This window comes from Schistocerca nitens, chromosome 8, assembly GCF_023898315.1.
Source record: "Schistocerca nitens isolate TAMUIC-IGC-003100 chromosome 8, iqSchNite1.1, whole genome shotgun sequence".
In the NCBI taxonomy this organism is placed as follows: domain Eukaryota; kingdom Metazoa; phylum Arthropoda; class Insecta; order Orthoptera; family Acrididae; genus Schistocerca; species Schistocerca nitens.
Genome location: NC_064621.1, coordinates 280,764,388 through 280,788,133, shown reverse-complemented (window position 1 = coordinate 280,788,133; position 23,746 = coordinate 280,764,388). Strand labels below are relative to the sequence as shown.

The 23,746-nt window shown below is 41.8% G+C and overlaps 1 protein-coding gene across 1 annotated transcript in view; it reads right to left on the bottom strand.

The window, feature by feature from the left end:
* Positions 1-1,014: 1,014 nt before the first annotated feature.
* Positions 1,015-23,746, bottom strand: part of LOC126199523 (dipeptidase 1-like) — a gene marked incomplete at its 5' end in the record, with an annotated part of 104,052 nt that continues 81,320 nt past the window's right edge. The window contains 2 exons of the mRNA XM_049936445.1: positions 1,015-3,440; positions 16,472-16,610. Of these exons, the coding sequence (XP_049792402.1) occupies positions 3,339-3,440; positions 16,472-16,610 (241 nt within the window). The remainder of the gene's footprint in view (positions 3,441-16,471; positions 16,611-23,746) is intronic.

Here is a 23,746-nt window from a genome sequence, read left to right as displayed (position 1 = left end):
AAAAAGTTGTGGGAGAAAATGCGTAAGTCCGAAATACCAAAATTGATTACGAATATTGCGAAGTTACACTGAAAGGCTCAAAAGGGGTAATGAAATTGGATGGAGAATATTCGATGGCTTTTGACATAAAACACGTGACACACAAGAAGATGGAATATCTTCATAACACAGGGAGCACTGGCTGCATCAAATGAAGCAGAGGACGGAGATTAGCATGGGAATAAAACTGGATGTACTGGCCGTTGCAGTGGATTTAGCATTAACCGCTGAAAATCTAGATCTCCTGACAATACTCGCAAAATAGCTGTTTCAAAATGCAAAGGTACTTCGAGTAAAGGTAAATGGCAATCAAACAAAATTCATTATGGTGGAAAGAAACAACAAGGCAAAAAGTCTGGACACCATACAGCTATATGACCACGTGCCTGAAGAAGCAGTGGTGTGTAAATATCTGGTGGTTGAAGTAAATAACAGAAATGATGAAAACAAGAAACTGAAGGGAGAATAAAGGCGGAATCCAGAGAATTAAATTTAACTAACAGCTTCAAAGTGCAAGGACGATGACTTTTGGTGAATTTCGGCTACTTTCGTGCGGGCGTGTATGCTTCTACCACGTTTGTGACCAGTATCTTGTACGTGAGTCTTATCCATGTGCACACAAGCATCAAATATGACAATCGACATACGATACCGTAAACAGACACTTGTCAAGCTATAGTGGCAAGAATATTTTCATGAAACTTTCCACACTTCATCGGATGTATAACAACATGTGACAACCAATTAAAATTTTATCACTGATATGTGTTGTGGCGATATTGTTACAAATTAGGAAACAAATTTGTTTGTGGATAGGATCAGTGGAAATAGAAACATTGTGCTCACATTCTGTGTTACAAAATAATTTATTACAGACATTCTTTACAATCAATAAATACATTTTCTCATAAAGATAATTTTACATATATCTCTGTGTCAACTTAGAGGCCTTGACGACCATCAGGTTCTCAATAGATCAACTGTCTTTATTTTTAACTGAAAACGATAAATGTCTATATTCACTTCCTCGCTTTTGACACCGGCTAGTAACCTTCAATTCCATGAAGATACAGCACATTATTTTCGAATGCCAGCGGTCATACATCATTATTGCACAAGAAGGATAATTTAAATTTAGCGAGGAACATTTATAATGACGTTACCAATTTTAAAATGAGTGTTCCAATAACTACATAACTTTTGAGTTTCGTTCGCTTAACGCCTTTAGGTTAGGTTCGATGAACTTTTTACGATATCCACTTACTGCCTGACTTTAAAACCTCACGATAGGGGACACGATGGTACGGAGAACTGGAGCTGCCTTAGATTAAAAAAAAAAAAAATTGGGAGACAGTAAGCAAGGTACGAGTAAATTCTGTTCAACTTAATGATCCTGACTAAATGCATTTGAAAATGCAGCTTCGAACTGAAACCCAGAATCGTATGGTCATCCGCGTTGCTCTTAGGTTTACTGAGTGTATAACTGTCGTTGAAATAATTCTGTTTATGTCTGCGCAGTTAAGTAAATAACATGTCACAACCAAACGTCCCCAAAAGACGACGGTAACTTATTCTGAAAGAGGATCTGAAACTGCTCCGGTTTAAGACACAAGTAACTCAGTTACTAGAGCCTATCATACACTTAAAGTGACGAGAATATCTTAATTGTTTGCTGGACATATAGAGAGAATGAGAAGTGTGCGACGAAACACGTTACTTTTAAACTATTTTACAAAGAGCATTATTGGCAGTTATGAAATTGTAATCAACTTAACGTGTCTCTCAAATTTGATTGCGCCCGATTTGTGTGATTGGAATGAGAGATAATGAAAGTATCTAACTAACAACGTTTACAAAATAACATCGCAGTATATGAATACAGATTTGTGTACCCTCTTTTAATGTTTACGGATAATTTAGCAAATCTTGGGATGATTAAAATCAGAAACAACAGGATCTTGAATTATCTTCGAAAGTTGTGGAAAACGCTTTACTTTAGAATGAGATACATCTAAATAATCATTTCCACATAAGTTTTTGTAAGCAAATTAAGAAGTTGGGCTATTTTTGGGACACCATTGACGACGCAGACAAGGAACTAGTGTCAACAATCTCTTTAATGATCCCTTATGAGTTTCTATAATTACAGCCCAAATTACAACTGCACATTAAGTCTGACAAATGTACGTATGCTATGAAACACTAGCAGATTTCCTTGCATGTTGTCTTCGAAACCAGTGTCACCCACATAATATAAAACATCAGAGACGTGACAGCGGCAGCGATATGGCTGAAACAACACTCCATGTTTGATAATGGCACAACGAGAACGCATTATATTGTGAAAAACATTGTTTGCTGCATCTCTAGTGTCATTATAAGATTTCACCCTCTGATGTAGTAAATGGTCCCATAGAACAAAATGTTGTTCTTTGTAAAAGTCTCGTTACGTTCACGTATTATGTGACGCAATGAAGTTCGCCGCTGCTACTAAACTTTACGTAGAACAAATTGTTTCTATTTTTATGATGCCGGCAGAGTGACGATCCATTCACAAAAAGATGTACTGAACGATTTTTTTTAATATGAAAATCTGAGGTAGCCAAATCAACTTGTAATCTTAATGAAGAACTAGAACAGTGCCGTTATTTGTTACGTAATAGCTTTATCTCAAGTTGAAGCGACAAACAAAACTAAAGAAAGGAAATTTCTGAAAATTTTCCCACATTTTTCGTCAAAGGTTAGGACCACAGCTCATAGCCAATCAGCCCTTAACTTCTCCAGGAAATGTTATCTTCAATTTCTTCGTTTTCTTAAAATTTTCGGATATATACTTTTGTAACAGATTATACCGTACCAGAATTTTGTTAGATGTGAATATCTCCTAGAATGATTCAATCATTTATTTAAAAAAAACAAGAAACGTCATTTGCACGACTGGCATAGTGCTCATGTTGAGATACAGTTTTGTAGCGACTGTTGCTCAATTTAACCGATTCACGACAAAATGAAAAACTACTTGTTCATATCGGTGATTCGTCGTGTATATCGTTGTGATGGCTGAATGAGCCTGCTGATAACGCTTTAGTGACGCAAACTCTTTCGAAGATTACTTGTATGCAATTCCGTATAACAACGAAACCGTTCAACAATGTGATCGATCACACGTTTCAGTTGCACACGCAACGTCTGACTGACGTCCAGTGGCGCCCCTGCGACATGCTGTCCCGCGCAGCACCGCTCCGCTATACGACGGGCTCCGTTACGTAGGCGGACGCCTTGGCCTCGCACCCGCTGTGTCAGGTCGCCGGCATGCGGCAGTAGGTCCGGCCCACTATGTCCTCCTCAGGAATCCGGTCGTCGATTGGCTGCTCGCCCGCTGCTGCCAGCTCGTCCCGCACCTGAAACAGCGGACAGGTGGCAAAATTTCTTAGCAACTACTACGGTTAAATAACGTACTGTATCTGTAATCTGAGAAACAGAAAACAACATTCTTGATCTACTTTCTTTGCATCAGGTTTGCTTTAGAAAATGTATATGCACCATAGAGGCGGTTCTGATGGTTAGGAAACGTTTCGAGAAAGTGTAGCCATTCACGAATGGCCAATGACATCGGCAAACAAGGCAAGCCATTAAGTGACGGTGATCACGTAAAGAGGCGCATTTTAACTACAGCTGAAGAAGTTTCCTGAAAAATCCAAACAATGGTAAGCAGTTGCTCTTTCAGAAAATGCAGTGGCTCAGTGAATTGAAGATACTGCTGCTTCAAAATTTGCTAGGTACTTAATAGTTTTTGGCGAACGTACAGACGTCTCTGATGCTACTCAGTACCGGTTGTTTTTAGAGGTATGGACAAAGTTTTCGAAGTTATTAAGGAACGAAACAATCAGATTTCCTTACATATTACAACAACAGGTAGGGATACCTCTCAATGGCTAACATTTGTTGCGGCTGGGCGTGGGGAGGGGTGGGGGTGGGGAGGGGAGGGAGGAGAAATAAGTGTGGCATGCTTTAAGATTTCTTTGAAAGACTCAACTGAGAATGTAAAGCCAGTAATATTATCAAAACCCTGACAATGGGTTGCGTTCTTCATGAGTATGCACTTTGTAGAGAGTCACTAATTATGTATCACCTTTCTGTTGACGTCTCTAGTTTCTGTTGTCAGTTTCATTCGATGTATGGTCTTAAACATCTGAGTTTTCGAAACGGCTGAAAAGCGGATAGGTCCAAGTCGGGACCGTCTAAGTGTAATTTAGCGCTTTAGTTGCACATTTGTTTTGTTTTGAAAGAAACCGTCAGTTTGTTTAGTAGGTTTGTTGGGAGATATGTGTTCGTCGTCAGTGTTGTTTAGTAATTCAGTCAGGCTCCAGGTCTCGGCTGTGGTATGAGAGCGTCTACAGAGCGGAAAGTTAGGTGCTTATCTTTTTCTGTGTTTTCAACGAAGTGTATTTATTAAATTTCGTTTCTCTATTTAAGACGATTAATCTCACGTTTTTGTAACCGTAAATTCATTCAGTTTTTAGCGCAATAGTTGCTCACAGAATAGCCAGCTACGTAGCTCTAACGCATCAGCGTCCATTGGTGACAATCAGGAGGGCAGCAAGTTGCATATATAGGACTGTCTGCCTCTGTAGTTCACTTAGTATTGTTCGGATGGACATGATGTGTGCATGCTGCGTGCGGACGCAGGAGCAGCTGACCGCAGTTTGCCAACAGCTGAACGTGCTGTTGCCTATAGTCAATCGCCTTCAGGATGCTGCCTCGGTGTGTACGGGTGGCGGAGAATCTGGCACGTCGCATGAGACACTTCTGGTGTCACTTGTTTTTCCCACAGGCTCTGCTTCCGAGGCACCTCTTAGTGCACGAGACGTGGTTGACCCGCGCTCACAGCAGGGTGAGTGGCGGCTGGTAACGCGTCCGCGTCTAGAGGTGGAGAGCCAAAGTTGATACCGGCCGCTTTGCCTCGCCCATTCCTCCCGCTATTGGTCAGGTGGCCGCTCCTCCAGCAGGGTCCGAGTAGGCACACAGGGTGGGGAGTTTACTGGTTATTGGGTTATTGGGAGATCCAGTTTTAGGCGCGTTGTGGAACTCCTTAGACAGGTAGCGCTCAGGACTGGAAAGAATGCCAATGCGCACTCGGTATGCCTGTCGGGGGGCCTCACCCGAGGAGGCGGCCTTGCCCGTGGCTATGGAACGTGGAGGGTGCAGACGTGTGCAAGTTGCGGCTCACGTCGCAACCAATGACGCCTGACGCATGGGTCCTGACGCCATCCTCAGTTCGTACAGGCGGCTGGAAGAGGTGGTGGAGACTGCTGGTCTCGCGCGCGGGTTGAAAGCAGAACTCGCAATTTGCATCATCGTTCCCAGATTTGATCGGGGTCCTTTGGTTTGGAGCCGAGTGGACGGTCTCACCCAAAGGCTTCATCTCTGAAAATTTCTAGACATGAGTTATCGTGTGGGAATTTGTAGGACTCCCCCTGAAAGGTCAGGGGTGCACTAACAAAGGAAGCAGCTACTCTAGTAGTAGAGAACTTGTGGAGGGCACATGAGGATTTGTAGGCTAAGCGGTAGTTTAAAGTGTTCTAATGAACACTCGGCAGATGATTCACAGCAAGGGAATTCAAACGTCGACTGTCTCGAATCTATCATAAACTCTCGAAGTATTCGTAATAAAGATCCCGAATTTACTGCCCTCCAAGAAAATTCTCGCACTCAAATTATTCTTGAGACCAAGAGTTGGCTGAAACCATAAGTGGAAAGCTCTGAGATATTGAGCGAGTCGTGAAACGTATATCGGAAAGACAGATTAGGGGCCATAGGAGGTGGAGTTTGTATTGCAGTTGATAAAAATATTGCCTCTATTGAGGTCGAAGTTGAGTGCGACAATGAAGTCGTCTAGTTGCGTATATCAGGTGTACGTGAAACTAAAGTAATTGTTGGATATTTTCACCGGCCACCTGATTCCGCTGTTGCAGTTATAAATTCGTTCGAAGGGAACTCTACTGTCAACAGCGGGTAATTACCCAGATCTTGTAACACTAGTTACAGGCGACTTTAACCAGCCGAGTACAGACTGGGACGTCTATGGATTCACTGAGGGGCTAAAGACAGACAGTCAAAGCGAAATACTTTTGAACACGTTTTATGAAAATTGTTTTGAGCAGCTAGCTCGGCTGCCCACACGCAATGGAAATATCTTAAACCTTGAGTTACAAATAGGCCAAACCTTATTGATTATGTGTAGTATAGAAACAGGGATTAGTGATCATGACGTCATTATAGCAATTATGATTAGGAGAGTGTTTCAGCTAGATAGAGCAGATGTGCAGTTATTAACATCTCACCTACACAGTAAATTGGCATCACTTAGTGTCAGTAAGACAGATGTAGAGGAATTATGGTCTGAATAGTTACGTGTCTAATATGTGGATAAAGGACGAAAAAGATCCACCATGGTTTTAAGAGGCGTTGGAACTCCCTATCCCGACAATGTAAATTTAGTGAGTTGGTTTTCCTGTATTTCAGGAACCACTGTAGCCATTAAAGTGAAACTTTTACAGGACATTAAACTTATGCCTGAGTCTACTGAACTACAATAATTGCATTTCAGCCACAGCTTTCGGAAATACAAATTTTAAATTACAAAGTTAAAATTTTTTGTACTTTTTTGTACGTTAGCCTAAATAATTTTAATATGCATAACATCATGTTCCTCTTTTAGTTCAGTAGACTCGGGATATCTATGTTAATACTCCCTCAAAACTGAAATACTCTACTCGAAGTGGTTTCTGAGATTTAGGGAAAAATTCAGCAGAAAATGTAAATTTGCAGGAACAGCTTCTAAAGTTTCAAGATACTGTAAGTCAATATATGCTTGACTTTTTTTTTTATTTTCTGTCACTCAGAGCACCCTACACCGTACTGTATATCATCCTCTTGATTTTTTTCCAAGTATTTTATTCTTCTCTTCTTTCTGGACTCATTAGTGGCCAAGTGTGCTGCATACTCTGCTTAATTAATGCGAACATTGTCCATCTGCTCAAGTTCTCTGATGAAGTTTGCTCCAGGATTAATTCCCATATGCTGTAGTACTTTCACCCTGCCAATGTTGCCATCATTAAAAGCAATAACAGCATCACTGCCCCCCCCCCCCCTTTTCAGTGTCTTCGTTCAAACAAAAACATTTTTGGTAAGCGAGTCTATATAAGATTATTGAACGACTCACTGGAATTTTGAGTCTGAGCATGCAAACACTTCTTCAGTAATTCAGGATTTGCCAGGCTTCTGTATATAGGTTTTATGATATCCATGACAGCTGCTGGGATGGAATGTTTATGGCTGTATGAACTATTTAAGTACTGGGCATTGCAGTAATTGCACTATGAATCAGGTCCAGGCGGGCAAAGGTAGTGTACTGGGTCGTCATCAGTTGACAGTCTATGGAAGAAGGTAGCCCATACTGCCTGCTTCATTTTCAGCAAATCCTCAGCATTATTTCTAATGGCCATTCCATAATACTGCTGTAGTTGATCTATCATTTTGTCTGTCAGACTGCCTCTTTCTTGTCTCTCAAACTTTGTTTCAACTTCCTAAACCTGGTGACCATCCTCTTCTGGACATGACCAACATATTCCAGTTTTGTGATAATCTTCTCGCCGTAAGGCAGAGCGGCTAATACACTGTTATATGCTTTTCAGTCTTCATCACCTAAGAACTTAGTGTAACACACTCCCCTGCCTTTCACATATCGACTAAAAATTTCAATAGCTGCAGAGACCTCCATACCACCACTTGTTCCTTCATAATTTCTTTCACAGATATGCCCTTCTTCATTCCCTGATTTACACTTGTAACAATGTTTGGTTAAAATCTGTAAATCAATTACCTTTCCACTATCTACACTTGTCAGCGTAGCAACAAAATTCTTAGAACTGTAGGCGCGCTTCTGCCAAGTGCCATCAAAAGCTACTGGTATGTCAGTCATATCATCATTTACTTCAACAGCTTCGTTTGCAACACTCTTCATTGACTCACATGCAACAGATTTCATAGCAGCTCCAATAAATCCTGCATACTTGTCGATTTTACAAGGTGGATATGGCATATTCATTACGGCACACATCCTTTCTGCTGCAGTGTGTCCTTTGCCACTAGCTCTCAAGCTTAAAGCCACCTAACATTTACTTCTAAATAACTATCTGTACAATTATCAGAATTCCAAAATGAATGAGTATATTTACAACCGGAAAATTAATAATAAGTTTCCTGGCTAGTCCATTTGATACCTTACTGTCTTCATGTAAACTAACTGGCCCTCCACATATTTCACAACACACACATTCACATTGTTTGGATGTGTAAATCTATCAGTATATAACCTAAATTACCATTTACATCACTTTCGTCTTGAGAAAACTGTGTATCACAACGTTTTATTTTAATCTTCGAAGAACTAATGCGTGTTTCTCTAGATACTGACGAGTTTGCCTGTATTTCTTTGTCAGTAACTTCACACGCAATATGTTGAACACAATATTTCCCTTTATTCGAAAATCTATTACCACGATACCCACGTTCTTAAAAAATTTCGTTTTCATGTCATACTTTACCTTTTGAGAGCTTTCCCAATCTATTCGTCACGTTTCCTCAGGAAAACGTTAGCACTTCGACATGCAACACGTGTTTACACTGTGAAACGATACGGTTTTTGCCAGTGCTACCAATACAAACATGTAATTTAACCCGTATAACACTGCAAATCCCAGCCTTCTACATAAAATATTACCAATTTTATTAGATCTTAGAGTCATGTACGTAAAAATTTTATCATTTTCAACCGGTGTAGATTATATTTAAAAAAATAAAATACTTCGCATGTGAGTTTATAAATTATATATATATATATATATATATATATATATATATATATATATATATATATATCATTTTTTTCGTAAAACTGCGAAGTATATAATGAGGTAAAAATCCGAAAATGTGACAAAAAAATTTCCCTTGTAACTCCCTTTAACAACGAAATTCGCCGCATACTAAGAAAGCAGAGGCTGTTGCACTCTAGGTTTAAACAGTTCAAATGGCTGTGAGCACTATGGGACTTAACATCTTAGGTCATCAGTCCCCTAGAACTTAGAACTACTCAAACGTAACTAACCTCAGGACATTAAACACATCCATGCCCGAGGCAGGATTCGAGCCTGCGACGGTAGCAGTCCCGCGGTTCCGGACTGCAGCTCCTAGAACCGCACGGCCACCGCGGCCGGCCTCTGGGTTCAAAAAGGGGACGCACAGATAACGAAAGCGAACGTTTGTGGAGATTAGTGCGTCTGCGGAAAGATCTATGCGCGAAGCGTACAACAACTACCACCGTCGCACCTTAGCAAAGCATATGGCAGAGATCCCGATTAAATTCTGGTCGTATGTAAAATCTCTAAGTGGGTCTCAGGCTTCCATTCACTACCTTGTTGCCGTGTCTGATGCTGCAATTGAAGACAGCAAAGTGAAAGACGAAGTTTTAAATTTTACGTCCAAGAAATTGCTCACACAGGAGTACTGTACAAACATACCATCATTTGACTATTTGATAGCGTCCTGTGGGTACGAGATAGAAACAAGCATATCTGGCGTATAGAATCAACTGAAAGATTTGAAAACAAATAAATGACCAGGTCCGAATAGAGTCCCAGTTCGGTTTCAGAAAGATTACTCGACGGCGAGTGTTCATTAGAGACAAGGGTATTGTGAGGCATGCCACAGGGAGGTATAATAGGACCACTGTTGTTCTCTATATCCATAAATGACTTGGCGAACACGATGGGCAGAAGTCTGCTGTTTTTTGCTGATGACGCCGTGGTGTACGGTAAGGCGACGAAGATGAGTGACTGCAGAAAGATAAAAGACGACTTAGATAAAATTTTCAGTTCTTGTGATGAATGGTAGCTAGCTGTAAATGTGGAAAACTGCAAGTTAATGCGGGTAGGAAAGAAGACAAAACCTGTAATGTTCAGAAACAGTATTGTTAGTGTTCTGCTTGACACTGTCAAGCCGTTTACATATATGGGTGTAACATTGGCTGTAGAACGAGCATGCTAAAACTGCGGTAGGGAAGGCAAATGGTCGACTCTGATTTACTGCGAAAATTTTAAGAAAGAGTGGTTAACCTGTAAAGGAGACCGATTATTGGACGCTTGTGCGACCTGTTCTTGAGTATTGCTCGAGTGTTTGGGATCAGTACCAGATGGGATTGAAGGAAGACATCAAAGGAGTTCAGAGGCGGGCTGCTAGATTTGTTACCGGTGGTTTCGAACAACACTTAACTATTACTGAGAAGTTTCGGAAACTCAAATGGGGATCCCTGGAGGGAAGGCGACGTTCCTTTCGAGAAACACTACTGAGGAAATTTAGAGAAACGGCATTTGAAGCTGACTGCCGATCGATTTTACTGCCGCCAATATACATGGCGTGTCAGGATCACAAAGATAAGACACAAAAAATTAGGGCTCTTTCGAAGGCGTTCATACAGTTGTTTTTCACTCGCTCTACGAGGTGCATTCAAGTTCTAAGGCCTCCGATTTTTTTTTCTAACTAACTACTCACCCGAAATCGACGAAACTGGCGTGTCTTCTCGACGTAATCGCCCTGCAGACGTACACATTTTTCACATCGCTAACGCCATGATTCCATGGCAGCGGCGAAGGCTTCTTTAGGAGTCTGTTTTGACCACTGGAAAATCGCTGAGGCAATAAGAGCACGGCTGGTGAATATGCGGCCACGGAGAGTGTCTTTCATTGTTGGAAAAAGCCAAAAGTCACTAGGAGCCAGGTCAGGTGAGTAGGGAGCATGAGGAATCACTTCAAAGTTGTTATCACGAAGAAACTGTTGCGTAACGATAGCTCGATGTGCGGGTGCGTTGTCTTGGTGAAACGGCACACGCGCAGCCCTTCCCGGACGTTTTTGTTGCAGTGCAGGAAGGAATTTGTTCTTCAAAACATTTTCGTAGGATGCACCTGTTACCGTAGTGCCCTTTGGAACGCAACGGGTAAGGATTACGCCCTCACTGTCCCAGAACATGGACACCATCATTTTTTCAGCACTGGCGGTTACCCGAAATTTTTTTGGTGGCGGTGAATCTGTGTGCTTCCATTGAGCTGACTGGCGCTTTGTTTCTGGATTGAAAAATGGCATCCACATCTCATCCATTGTCACAACCGACGAAAAGAAAGTTCCATTCATGCTGTCGTAGCGCGTCAACATTGCTTGGCAACATGCCACACGGGCAGCCATGTGGTCGTCCGTCAGCATTCGTGGCACCCACCTGGATGAGACTTTTCGCATTTTCAGGCCGTCGTGCAGGATTGTGTGCACAGAACCCACAGAAATGCCAACTCTGGAGGCGATCTGTTCAACAGTCATTCGGCGATCCCCCAAAACAGTTCTCTCCACTTTCTCGATCATGTCGTCAGACCGGCTTGTGCGAACCCGAGGTTGTTTCGGTTTGTTGTCACACGATGTTCTGCCTTCATTAAACTGTCGCACCCACGAACGCACTTTCGACACATCCATAACTCCATCACCACATGTCTCCTTCAACTGTCGATGAATTTCAATTGGTTTCACACCACGCAAATTCAGAAAACGAATGACTGCACGATGTTCAAGTAAGGAAAACGTCGTCATTTTAAGTATTTAAAACAGTTCTCATTCTCGCCGCTCGCGGTAAACTTCCATCTGCCGTACGGTGCTGCCATCTCTGGGACGTATTGACAATGAACGTGGCCTCATTCTAAAACAATGTGCATGTTTCTATCGCTTTCCAGTCCGGAGAAAAAAAATCGGAGGCCTTAGAACTTGAATGCACCTCGTATTTGCGAGTGTAACAGAAGGGGAAATGACAAGGAGCGGTACAGGGACCCTGCGCGATGCAGCATACTGTGGCTTGCAGACTATCTTTGTAAATGTAGATGTAGATGATCGATGACAGTGAACCGAATGGCGTCGGATTATTGAAGATGTTGCAGCATTTTTATTTGTCGTCTAGCATGTCACGCTGAAGGGGAGCGTGTTGTATGTGTGAACGAACTCTTCGAATTCGAAACTGTTTTACAGCACTCTGTTCCTCACGCACCACCATAGTTACGTTACACATCGCCTTGTGACACACTACAGTTCGGAGACCTCTAGTGACAGAGGACTGCAAATATGTAGACATAGAGAAATGTAGAATGTTAATAACCCTCATTTTATTTCGAAAGCCTTAAAGCTTTACATAAGAAATTCGGAGGCACTACCTTGCAGCATGCCCTCTCATATTTTTTTCAACCTGTTCTTATCGTGTATTATCTTCCCTATAGTGTATGGCATTATTTGTGAGGGACTTTACATTGTCAGTCGTTTTTTATACACTGCCAAATTGTTTGGAACTGTCTCGATCCTTTTTTTGAAGTCATGCTGTGGACCATGATTTCTTTCGTAGTGGTGACGAATGTTGTATTCCTTAAGAAAAACAATCACTTCATTACAGATAACACTCATTGGTTTGCTGTCTTTCCCTGTAACGAAGTAGTTCACGACTCATATTGTACTGAAGACACGACATTCACTATCCTATTTTCACTTTTTAGTTCCAGAGTACGTATTACACACATATTCGAAAGAAATGAAACTTGAGTTAACAACACAGCAAACGCAGTCAGGAACCCTCAATCAACTGCTTGTATTGCTCTCCTGGTAGAATCTCTGTTACTTATGAACTAATTAAGGCAATTCTTCTACTTGCCTCTCAAGAGTTAAAAGAGGAGGAATAATTGCGAGCTACGTTCCAAATATTTCGCTCAAGCGCAGGTCGGACGAAATCCCTCCGCGGACCAGACGCGACCCGCAAGCCGTATTTTTGACACATTCGCACTAGAGATATGCTATTATAGTATCTATCAAAACAAGAGTAAAATAGAGGAAATAGTAAGGCAGCTCTTGAAACACTTAGAAATTGGTTCATAGGCAAATAAATTAAATATCGAAGCACATAGAACAGTTTATTTGTTAGTAAAATAAACGTAATAAACGACGAAAAAGCCGAAAATTGGGAATAAGAGAACACGCTGTTAAGAGAAAATAAGAACTCACGTGATCCTGTATAAACTTTGACATAAATCTAAACTTTAATGGACACGTGGAAATCGTTTACTATGGAGGCATTAAAATCGTGAACGAAAAATAGAATCAACGGACTAAAGAAGCTCTAAGCCACCTTAAGTGCGTTGAGAACCACAAAAATGCAATCTGAATCCCTGTTATGGTGTATGGGTGAGCATATGAGCTCATAGGATCACAAAATTAAAGGTTCGCAGGTTCTTCTGTGAGCACAGGGGCGTATAGAACAACAGCAAATGAGGCGCTAATGGTATCGTAGTCCTTTTCCTAGCCGAAAGAAAGGGAGGTACACAGTATCGGGTCAAAATGTGGGGATGTGATCAGGTAAGTGAGATATTGAGCACAACTGAGACATCAAAAGAGGAAATGAAAGCGTGTATTAACAGAGAATGGCAATGAATCTGGGACCGGGAAGAAAGAGAAAGGGGAACCTACCAGTTCCTTCCCAGCATAAGGCAAAGATCACGAATGTCGTTTTTCTTCCCGACCATGGGCGCAATACATTACCTGTCACGGCATTGTCGATATTCTAGCTAATTACTGAATATAAATAAGTCAATGCACGACAGAGATTTGAGAATATGGACCACTCGACACCGAGGTCCACATCTTCTTGGAGAGTGCTAACTGATAAGACGTTACAGACAATGACTGTAAGGTCTTTGGTAATACACCAGTGTACAGCATAAGTCTTGCTGTCAATCAAAATATCAGCTCACGGAAAGCAGGCCTACATGGCTGAGGGACAACCAAGGAAAGACCATACATTATCACAACGATACACGCTATCACAGAGCACCAACTGGAAAATCCTTAAAAGAGCAGCGAGAAGATGAGCCTCGGGGAGGACCAGAAAGGATTCCCTGTGACTCTGACAGCCATCTCCCAATTTTTACAGCTTGGGTGGTACGGCAGAACAACCCTTGTGAATCCTGAGACGCGCTTCAGTGTGTCAGGACTAAAAGTCCAGACCAAACGAGGACTTCAAGTTTCGCTGCTCATACCAAGTACCACAGTACCTTGTAGTGTTGTACAGTTTAGTGAGTCTAGAATTGTAAATTACAAAAATATAGGAAGGTGTTATAACATAGCAGAGCCGTAGCAGGTGCCTAAAGGTTTCTGTATGAGTGAATACCCATGCGTCAGATGGCAGACACGTCAAACACCATAATGCTGATTGTTCAATTTATTTGAAATTTTATGTTAAAATAATATGAGATAGTCATATACACTAATTCATGTACAACATTTCGTCTGTTTTTGAGTCTAGACGACTGAATAAAGGAAAATACTACACAAATAATAATTGTTTTTTTCTGTACTGAAAACATAAAATTTAGCTCGCTTAATGCTATACTTTCTATTACCAAAACACTGCTGGCATCGAAATACGTGCATATGCATTTGGTATGTTTCGGTCAGGATGTTAATGGTGAATTGTTTTCCGTTTCTGGTACCGTAGTAGGAGAAAAAAGAAATTGATCGTTTGTCATCGCTCTTCAGACAGGTTTGATGTGGCCCACCACGAATTCCTCTATGTACCAAACTCTTCCTCTCAGAATACCACTTGCATCATGCATCCTCAAATTTTTTCCGCATGTACATCAATCTCTGTATTCTCCTACAGTTAGTTAAAGATATAGCCTATCATCGTGTCACTTCTTCTTGTCAGTATTTTCCATATACTATTTTTTCACCAGTTCTGTGGAGAACCTCCTCATTCCTTTTGTTTTTAACATTCTTCTGTAGCACCTCCTCATTCCTTCTGTTTTTAATACTCTTCTGTAGCAAATGCTTCGATTCTCTTCCGTTCCTCTTTTCTCACTGCCCTTGCAATGCTATGATCAAAACGTACATTCTAAGAAATTTCTTCATCAATTTACCGCCTTTGTGTAACACGTGTAAAGTTCTCTTGCCCAGGAAAACCCTCTTTGCCTAAGCTAGTTTGCTTTTCATGTTCTCATAGCTTCCTCCGTCATGGGTTATTTTGCTGCGTAAGTAGCAGAATCCCTTAACTACGTTTTCCTCCTGACCACCATTCCTGATGTTAGGCTTCTCCTTATCCTCATTTCTGTGCGTCTCATTACTTCGGCATTTTTTTCCATTTACTTACAATTCATACTAAGTTTTCATTTGGCTCTTCATTCTATCTAACACATACTGTAATTCTTCTTCACTTTCACTGAGGATAGATATCATTGATATCTTTTCACTCTGACTTTTAGTCTCCCTCTAGAACCTTTCTCTTATTGTCGTCATTGCTTCTTAGATGTTTGAGATGTAAGAGCTATCTTAATACTTTTGAAACTAAGCACATCGTTCTTGGCCATCGCTCTTACTGTTTCTCCTTGGTTGTTTCACATAATGTATTAGTAATTACTTGTCTTTCCCCGTAGCTTCCTGTCATTTTTCTCAGAGTTTCGAACACCTCGGCCCAATTTACATTGTCGAACGCTTTTTCTAGGTCCAGAAATCCTCTGAGCATATCTTTATTTTTCTTTAGTCTTCCTTCCATTATCAAGAGGAAATCCAGGAATGCCTGGCTGGTGACTTTACCTTTCCTAAAGCCAAAGTGTTCCTCATCTAACATTTCCTCAGTTTTCCTTTGCGTTATTCTGAATTTTATATATAGAAATGCAGGGTGCTTAGGGTAAGTGTCACATATTCATTCACGATTTCCAATCCATCTCCACGAAATGACGATTGAGGTACTGTCACATGATGTGTCTAGCTTAAAGCACAGTCTTTGTTTTTCTGCAAGGGTAACACCCTCCCCTCTGTAATTTAACGTGTACAAATCGCTGATACACAGCAATGTTCATCTGGTAAAGTGAGTCTGTCACCGATGATTCCTGCCAGTGAATTGATATTGAAGCGATCCTGATGCCCTACCTGTATGACAGCTCAAGGGTTATTATCTAGCTACACTTGCGCTTTGTGGTAATTAACTACGACCTCTGTTGTGGTTGCCTATACCATCGAATACGAGGCTACACATTACTCATCATAAGGTATTGTCTTCGCACATACAATTAAGGGACGTTTCCTTCTAGTTTCCACCAATACTACCTCCTGTAGGAATATGTGACACTTTTTGTGAACACCGGGTACACGACACAAATACTTTAGCAGTCTGATTGTAGGTGTCACTCTGTGACACAGGGTTTGACGGTAGGGAGGGAACGTCGGCAGGCTTCATCAATCCGCCCAGAGAACTGATGACAAAAAATAAGGTCCTTGTGTCAGCAGCGTGCGGCCGGCTACTCACGCGCTCCACCTCCCGGAAGACCCTGATGAGGTTCCTGCCGGCCAGCTTCTGCAGGTCGCCCTCTGTCCAGCCGCCCCGCGCCATCAGCTCCGCCAGCAGGTGCGGGTACCGCGAAACGTCCTCCAGGCCCTGTGGCGTGCTGCAAAATTGGTGAAGGACTATGAGCTCACACACTCACGTTGTTAAACGTCGTCGGCTACAACCTCCAAACAATAAAGATTCATTAGAAATAAATCTCTCGGGATCAATTGTGTTAGGTATAGATATACTACCTATTTATTAGTGGCATATGAAGATTTGTGCAGGATCGGGACTCGAACGTCGAGTTCTCGCTTATAGCGAGCGGTAGCCTTAACCACTTTGGCTACCAGCTCACGTCTCCCGACCTGAACGAGACTTCAATGTCAAATCTTTTTGTATACCTGTGCCGCAGTTCCCTATACACATCTCTTAATGCTAGCAGCTTTAGTCTCTTTACGCCCACCGGTGAGAACGAGGCAATGAAGAATCGAGACCCATGACGCAAAACGATAGTATCGTGGCTCTAGTTTCCTCATAATATCGCACTCACTCGTGCTTGAATACAAAGCAAAGGTGCGAGCATTAAGTGATGAATATAGGGGACTATGACAGTGTGACGTATGGAAATTGAGATCAATCCTGGAGGTGCGAACAGGTAGCTAAAATGATTTAGGCGACTGCTCGCGATAAGTGAGAAATACGGGTTAAAGTTTCGGTCCAGCAAACATTTTCATGTGTCACTAACAGGTGGTATATCAATACCTAACACAGCTTGTACCAACATATTCACAAATAGCGAACTTATTTTGATTTAATTTCGAACGGGTGACAATCGTCATTAAAGTCTGTTCTTCCAGTTATCCAAGTAAATAAAGATTATTCACACGGTATAACAGTTGAATATGAGCAATATTCCTTTTTTATTGAGTGTATCGTAATTAATAGCGAAGTGTGTCAAGTGTGAAAATATCTACCACAGCAGGAGAAACTTTCCAGTAAACATGGGCGCGAAAACAAGGCCTTGGCGAGGTACTTACAAGAGTGTGCTTACAATCCACCACGGATTTTTGTATAAGATAGTGCCCTGACTCGTACACATGTATTCTGGCTGGTACACAAACATTAGCAATGTAAACTTTTCGATTAAGTTGCCATCTAAATGCTCTCAATTTAAACATCAAGTTACAGTTTCGTAACTAAGATTTCGGGGGTCCCCTGTAAACAAATTTTGGGGGCCTTACTTATTAAAAAACTTTCAAAGAACAAATATGAAAACATTGTTCATTCAAATAGCACAATTCAGATTAAAAGTGAAATAAACTCACCTACTGATGTACTAATTAACTTATCCATCAAGCAATACATTTTTCCCGTCTGCGATTATCCAGCACGTTAAACAACACCGTGCATTTGCAGTATGGGAATAGCATTTCAAACTCGTTCAGTTTACTAACCTGTAATGGTATGATTGTAATAACAATCGCAGCTAAACGATCATTTGGCCTCAGTGTACGTAGGAAATTTCACTATCTGCCATTTACAATTTTTGGTTTAGTCTCTTCAATCAGACTACCTGAATAATCCTCCATTAGCGCTAAAAGCTGCATTATGCAGATTACCTCGAAGTTGAGAACCATCTGTTGGTGGTGGTCTGCTTTCAAATCGTGCTTCACCAGAATTTAAACCCGATTCATTTCCACAGTTCTGTGTCCTTTGTGATTCTCAAACCATTATAAACTCCCCCCGTTTACTTCCAGTTTTTGTGAGATTGGGAGTGATTTCGAGCTTCTGCTAAGTGGATAGCTGTTTCATATTATAACATGAAGAGATAAGCTAGTTTGATGACCTGCTCGATAACAACGAGGCAGACATTGTGAGGTCTTAAAGAAGGCAATAAATTCGATTTGTTCCAGTAATTGTATGGGTTGTCCCTCTTCTAACATTACATTGTTATCCAGTTCTTCATGAAGTAGATGCTATAAACCTGTTGGAGTCGATGTAGCAACTGCCTACCGGCGCTAAATTTCCAGTCCAGGGGTCAGATATGAGAACCTTTTGACACTAATTGTTTTGCGACAGGTCATCAATCATTGCTGTATAAGATGTGACTATCTTAACCCTCCCTCTTGGGTCAAAGTGAGGCTGGTGACCCTCATGCAGCTTAAATGTATATGTACAGAGATGGATGTAAATAATTCCGGTCCACCAAGAAACGTCAGAGAGCAGTGCGTCGCTTGATATGTCTCACCCAGAACACGGCGGTAGGAGTGCGTGACCGCGTGAGAGACTTCGGCAGACGCCGCGGAAACTCGGAGAAGACGGGTAGAAGGATCGTTTCAAATAATGTACACGTATAAGCAGTGAAATACGTATTATTTCAAATATCCTCTGCTCAACTCGTAAATCTTTACAAGTCTTTACAATTCACTGCTCACGTTCTTCAACCGTAGTTCTGAGATGCGCCAGGAAGAAGAATCTGGAAGACTGAGATCAGGATCTTGGTGGGCAAGTTGTGGACCATCCACTTAGTCTTTTTGGATGATATTAGAGTGTTAGGTGGCATCTTGACACTAGCTATAACAAGTGCCTGTGTCCCATCAAGCATCTATTACGTTCCATGGCTACCGGACATGGGTGAAATTTCAGCCAAACTCGGTTGAGACTTTATCTTATACATTTGTAGCATCTAGGATAATACGAGTATTCCATACTGAAGTCAATAGAGGCTTGACATTATTTCGCAAATGGCTAAACTGCGGACCTTCCTTCACCGTAACAACTTCGCTTCTACAATAGCATACTTTCAGCCGTGTCAGTTTCCACTAATACTAACGACGCCTTCTGTATAAAAAAATTATTTTCAATTTCTGTTTCTCTACAGAATATATAACCGAAAACTCTCTCTTCTTGTTAAAAGACGCTTTCGTGCGAATGAGCTTCTAGATACGTAGATATATGTAAAAATGTGAAAAGAGTTGACGGTTTCAAGTATCGGGGTACAAGTATTACAGAAATCACGGAACTAACTAGTTACTCGTCCTCCACACCCTACTATGAGATGTTTGCGCAACGTTATTAACATTTCTGTAGAAGTGGACCTACACATGCTAGTATCCTTAGACTTCTCCAAATTGTTCGTGCTCTTGACCGTTAATTCTGATAACTATCTGCTTGAAAAATAAGGGGCGGTAAAAAAGCCGCACATCCAGAATCGGTATGCTAATGAGCATTGAGCCGATCATCCCGCCGACGCACCAAGTTGAAGATACGCGTTTAGTAAAACACCGTGTCCTGCTGCCTGAGGAAGTCAGTGAGTACCTGCTGGTCATCCTCGTACGACAGGAATCGCCGACCCTTCAGGGCGTTTTTTAAGAGACCGAACACGCCATAATCACACGAGGAGAAATCAGGGCTATAGGAGTTGTGGGGGGGGGGGGGGGGAGGGGGGGAAGGCGGATGTTAGAAAGTCTCTCAGTTGAATTGGCGTAACTTCTGCGGAACGACATTTGCATGTGCTGACGTGCGTCTCACGTCGGCTCGCGACCAGCGCGGAACTCGGCGCACCACTGCACAGTGGTGGTTTTCGACATACATGCTACCCCATGCATACTATTCATTCTCCGGTGGATGTCTATCCGTGTTTGTCCTTCGGCATCCGAGAACAGAATAACAGCACGTTTGCCCTGTTTGGACGTATTCGGCAACAGGGTCGTCGTAGTTCACGTTCGTACATTCACCGCATGCACGTCGAAAAGACACGAATGTCATCAAACCCTTGCCTACATGTCGGTGCATCTACATTGCGTCAGAGTCGCGCTAAATTCTACACACACACTGCAGCAGTGACTTTAAAGGGGAAATTTTGAATGCCCCACACACTTATTTTATTTATTGTCAAGACGTAATATTTTGTACCTTGTAGTTGTTGTGGTCTTCAGCCCTAAGGCTGATTTGATAACTGGTTTGATACTACTCTCCAAGCTACTCTATCGTGTGAGAGCCTCTTCACCTCCGAATGACTACTGCAACCAATATTCTTCTGAATCTGCTCACTGTTTTCATATCTCGGTCCCCTCTACGATCTTCACGCACCATACTTCCCTCCAATACATCGGCCGTCATCAGTTATTTGAAAATTCACCTACCACTTCTAGTGTCTCGTTTCCAAATTGACAACGTTCCATTACTCTTGTTTGGCTTCTATGGATGATCATGTTTTATCCTCCTTTCAAGACACTGTCCATTCCGTTCAACTGCTCTTCCAAGTCCTTTGCTGTTTCTGACAGAATTACTTTGTCATCGGAGAAGCTTAAAGTTTTTGTTTCTTTTCTCTGAATTTTAATAATTCCTGTCCCATATTTTTCTTTGGTTTCTTTTACCGTCTGTTAAATGTTCGGATTGAATAACATCGGTATAGGCTACAATCTTGTTTCACTCCCTTCTCAACCACTGCTTCCCTTTCATGCCCTTTCACTCTTATATCTGGCGTCTGGTTTCTGTACAAATTGTAAATAGTGTTTCATTCCTTGTGTTTTACCCCTGCTACCTTCAGAATCTCAAAAGAGAGTATTCCAGTCAACATTGTCAAAAGTGTTCTCTTGATCCACAAATGCTATAAACGTATTTTTGTCTTTCATTAACCTATCCTCTAAGGTAAGTCATAGCGTCATTATCGCCTAGCGTGTTCCTACATTTCTCCGGAATCCAAACTGATCTTTCCATTGTTGTGCAAAGAGTTCCTACTAGTATTTTGCAACCATGACTCACTAAACTGGTAGTGCGGTAATAGTAACACCTGTCAGCACCTCATCTCTTTGGAATTGAAATTATTACATTGTTCTTGAAGACTGAGGCTATTTCACATACATCTTTCACACAAGATGGGAAAGTATTATCATGGGTGGCTCTCCCAAGGCTATTAGTAGTTCTGACAGAATATCGTCTACTCCCGGGATCTTGTGTCTACCTATATCTTATAGAGCTCTGTGAAATTCTTCTCCCAATATCTCCCATCTCATCTTTATCTATGCCCACTTCCCTTTTTATAATATTGCCTTCATCACCCTTGTTCTGATCCTCTGTGTACTCCTTCCGCCTTTCAGCTTTCCCTTCTTTGCCTAGGACTGGTTTTCCATCCGAGCACTTGATATTCTTACAGCTCCTTCTTTCTCCAAAGACGTCTTTAATCTTCCTATAGGCAGTATCTGTTTTTCACCTACTGAAATATGTTCCGAAATTCTTACATTTGTCCTCTGGCCGTTCCTGCTTAGTCATTTTGCACTTCCTGTCAGTCTCATTTTTTAAACGTTTGTATTCCCTTTCGCCTACTTCGTTTGCTGCATTTTTATATTTTTTTCCATTCATCAGTTAAATTCAATGTCACTATTTCATCTCGTAATGCTGCCCATTCGTCTTCTGCTGTGTTCATATCCCTTATTCCAGTCAACTGTTGCCTAATGCTGTTTCTGAAACACTCAACAACCTTTGGTTCCTTTAACTTATACAAGCCCCGTCTTCTTAATTTCCTACTTTTTCCCACTTTCATGAGTTTTACTCTACAGCTCATAATCAATAAATTGTGGTCAGATTCCACATCTGCGCTTGGAAATGTCTTACAGTTCAATCTCGTTCCTAAATCTCTGTCTGACCATTACATAAGCAATCTGAAACCTTTCGGGGTCTCCAGGCCCCTTCTAGGTATACAGTCTTGTTTTATGATTCTTAAACCAAGTGTTAAGAATGGTTAAAATATGCTCTATGCAAAATTCGACCAGATGTCTTTCTCTTTCATTATTTTCTGTAAGTCCACATTCACCTACTATTTTTCCTTCTCTTCCTATTCGAATTCCGGTCCCTCAACACAATAAAATTTTTGTCTCCTTTAACTATCTGAATAATTTTTTATCTCATCACAAATTTCTTGAATCTCTTCATCATCTGCGGAGCTATTTGGCATATAAACCTGTACGACTGTGGTAGACCTGGACTTCGTGTCTATCTTTATTATGATGTCCGCCCCGATAGCTGAGTGGTCAGTGTGACGGATTGCCGTCCTACGTGCCCAGGCTCGATTCTCGGCTGGGTCGTGGATTTTCTCCACTCAGGGACTGGGTGTTGTCTTCATCATCATTTGATCCCCATCCGCAGCGCAGGTCGCCCAATGTAGCGTCGAACGTAATAAGACCCGCACCAAGGCGGCTGGACCTGCCCTGTAAGGGGCCTCCCGGCAGACGCCAAAAGCTCATTTCCATTTTTTACACTACGATAATGCGTTCACTACACTGTTCAAAGTAGCTTACCCGGATTACTATTTTCTTATTCATTATTAAACCCACCGCTACACTACCCCTAATTGTCTTTGTATTTGTAACCCTGTATTCTCCTGAGTAGAAGTCCTGCTCCTTCTGCCACCGAAATTTACTAATTCCCACTATATCTAACTTCAACCTATCCATTTCTTTTTTTTTTAATTTTCTAACCCTCCCGTCAGATTAAGGGCTCTAATATTTCACTCTCCGATCCGTAGAATGGCAGTTTTGTTTCTCCTGATGACGACATCATCCTGTGTATTCCCCGTCCTGAGATCTGAATGGGGTACTACTTTACCTCCGGAATATTTAATCCCAAGACGACGTCTATATTATTTAACCGCAAGAGAGCTGCATGCCGTCGGGAAAAATTGCAGCCGTAGTTTCCCCTTGCCTTCAGCCGTTCGCAGTACCAGCACAGCAAGGCCTTGTTGGTTCATGTTACAAAACCAGATCAATCACCCGGACTGCTGTCCCTGCAACTATTGAAAAGGCTGCTGTCCGTCTACAGGAACCACACGTTTGTCTGGCCCCTCAACAGGTATCCCCAGTTGTGGCTGCACGTAAGGTACCGCTGTCCAGTAACGCTGAGGCAAGCAAGCCACCCAACCGTCGGCAAGGGGGGGAGGGGAGAGGGGTGGTGGGGGGTGGGGGGGGGTGGGGGGGAAGGGTGGAGGGGAGCAATGTACCTTACAGGTAATTAATTCTAAGCCTTTATTTTCCACGCAAGGCACTTTACTACCCTCCGCAGGTTATTTGCACTTGGTTGCCATCTATACTAGTCATAGCGTAATCACGCACAGGAGTGACGAGTGGCAGGAAATACGTCTTCTAAGAATCATTGCGTACACTCTTTTGTTTTGTGAGATATCTCATTTGTTATTGTTCAGCAGCGCTTAGACATTGTACAAATTATGTAACTAGATACGTGTAAGTGTGTAATGCG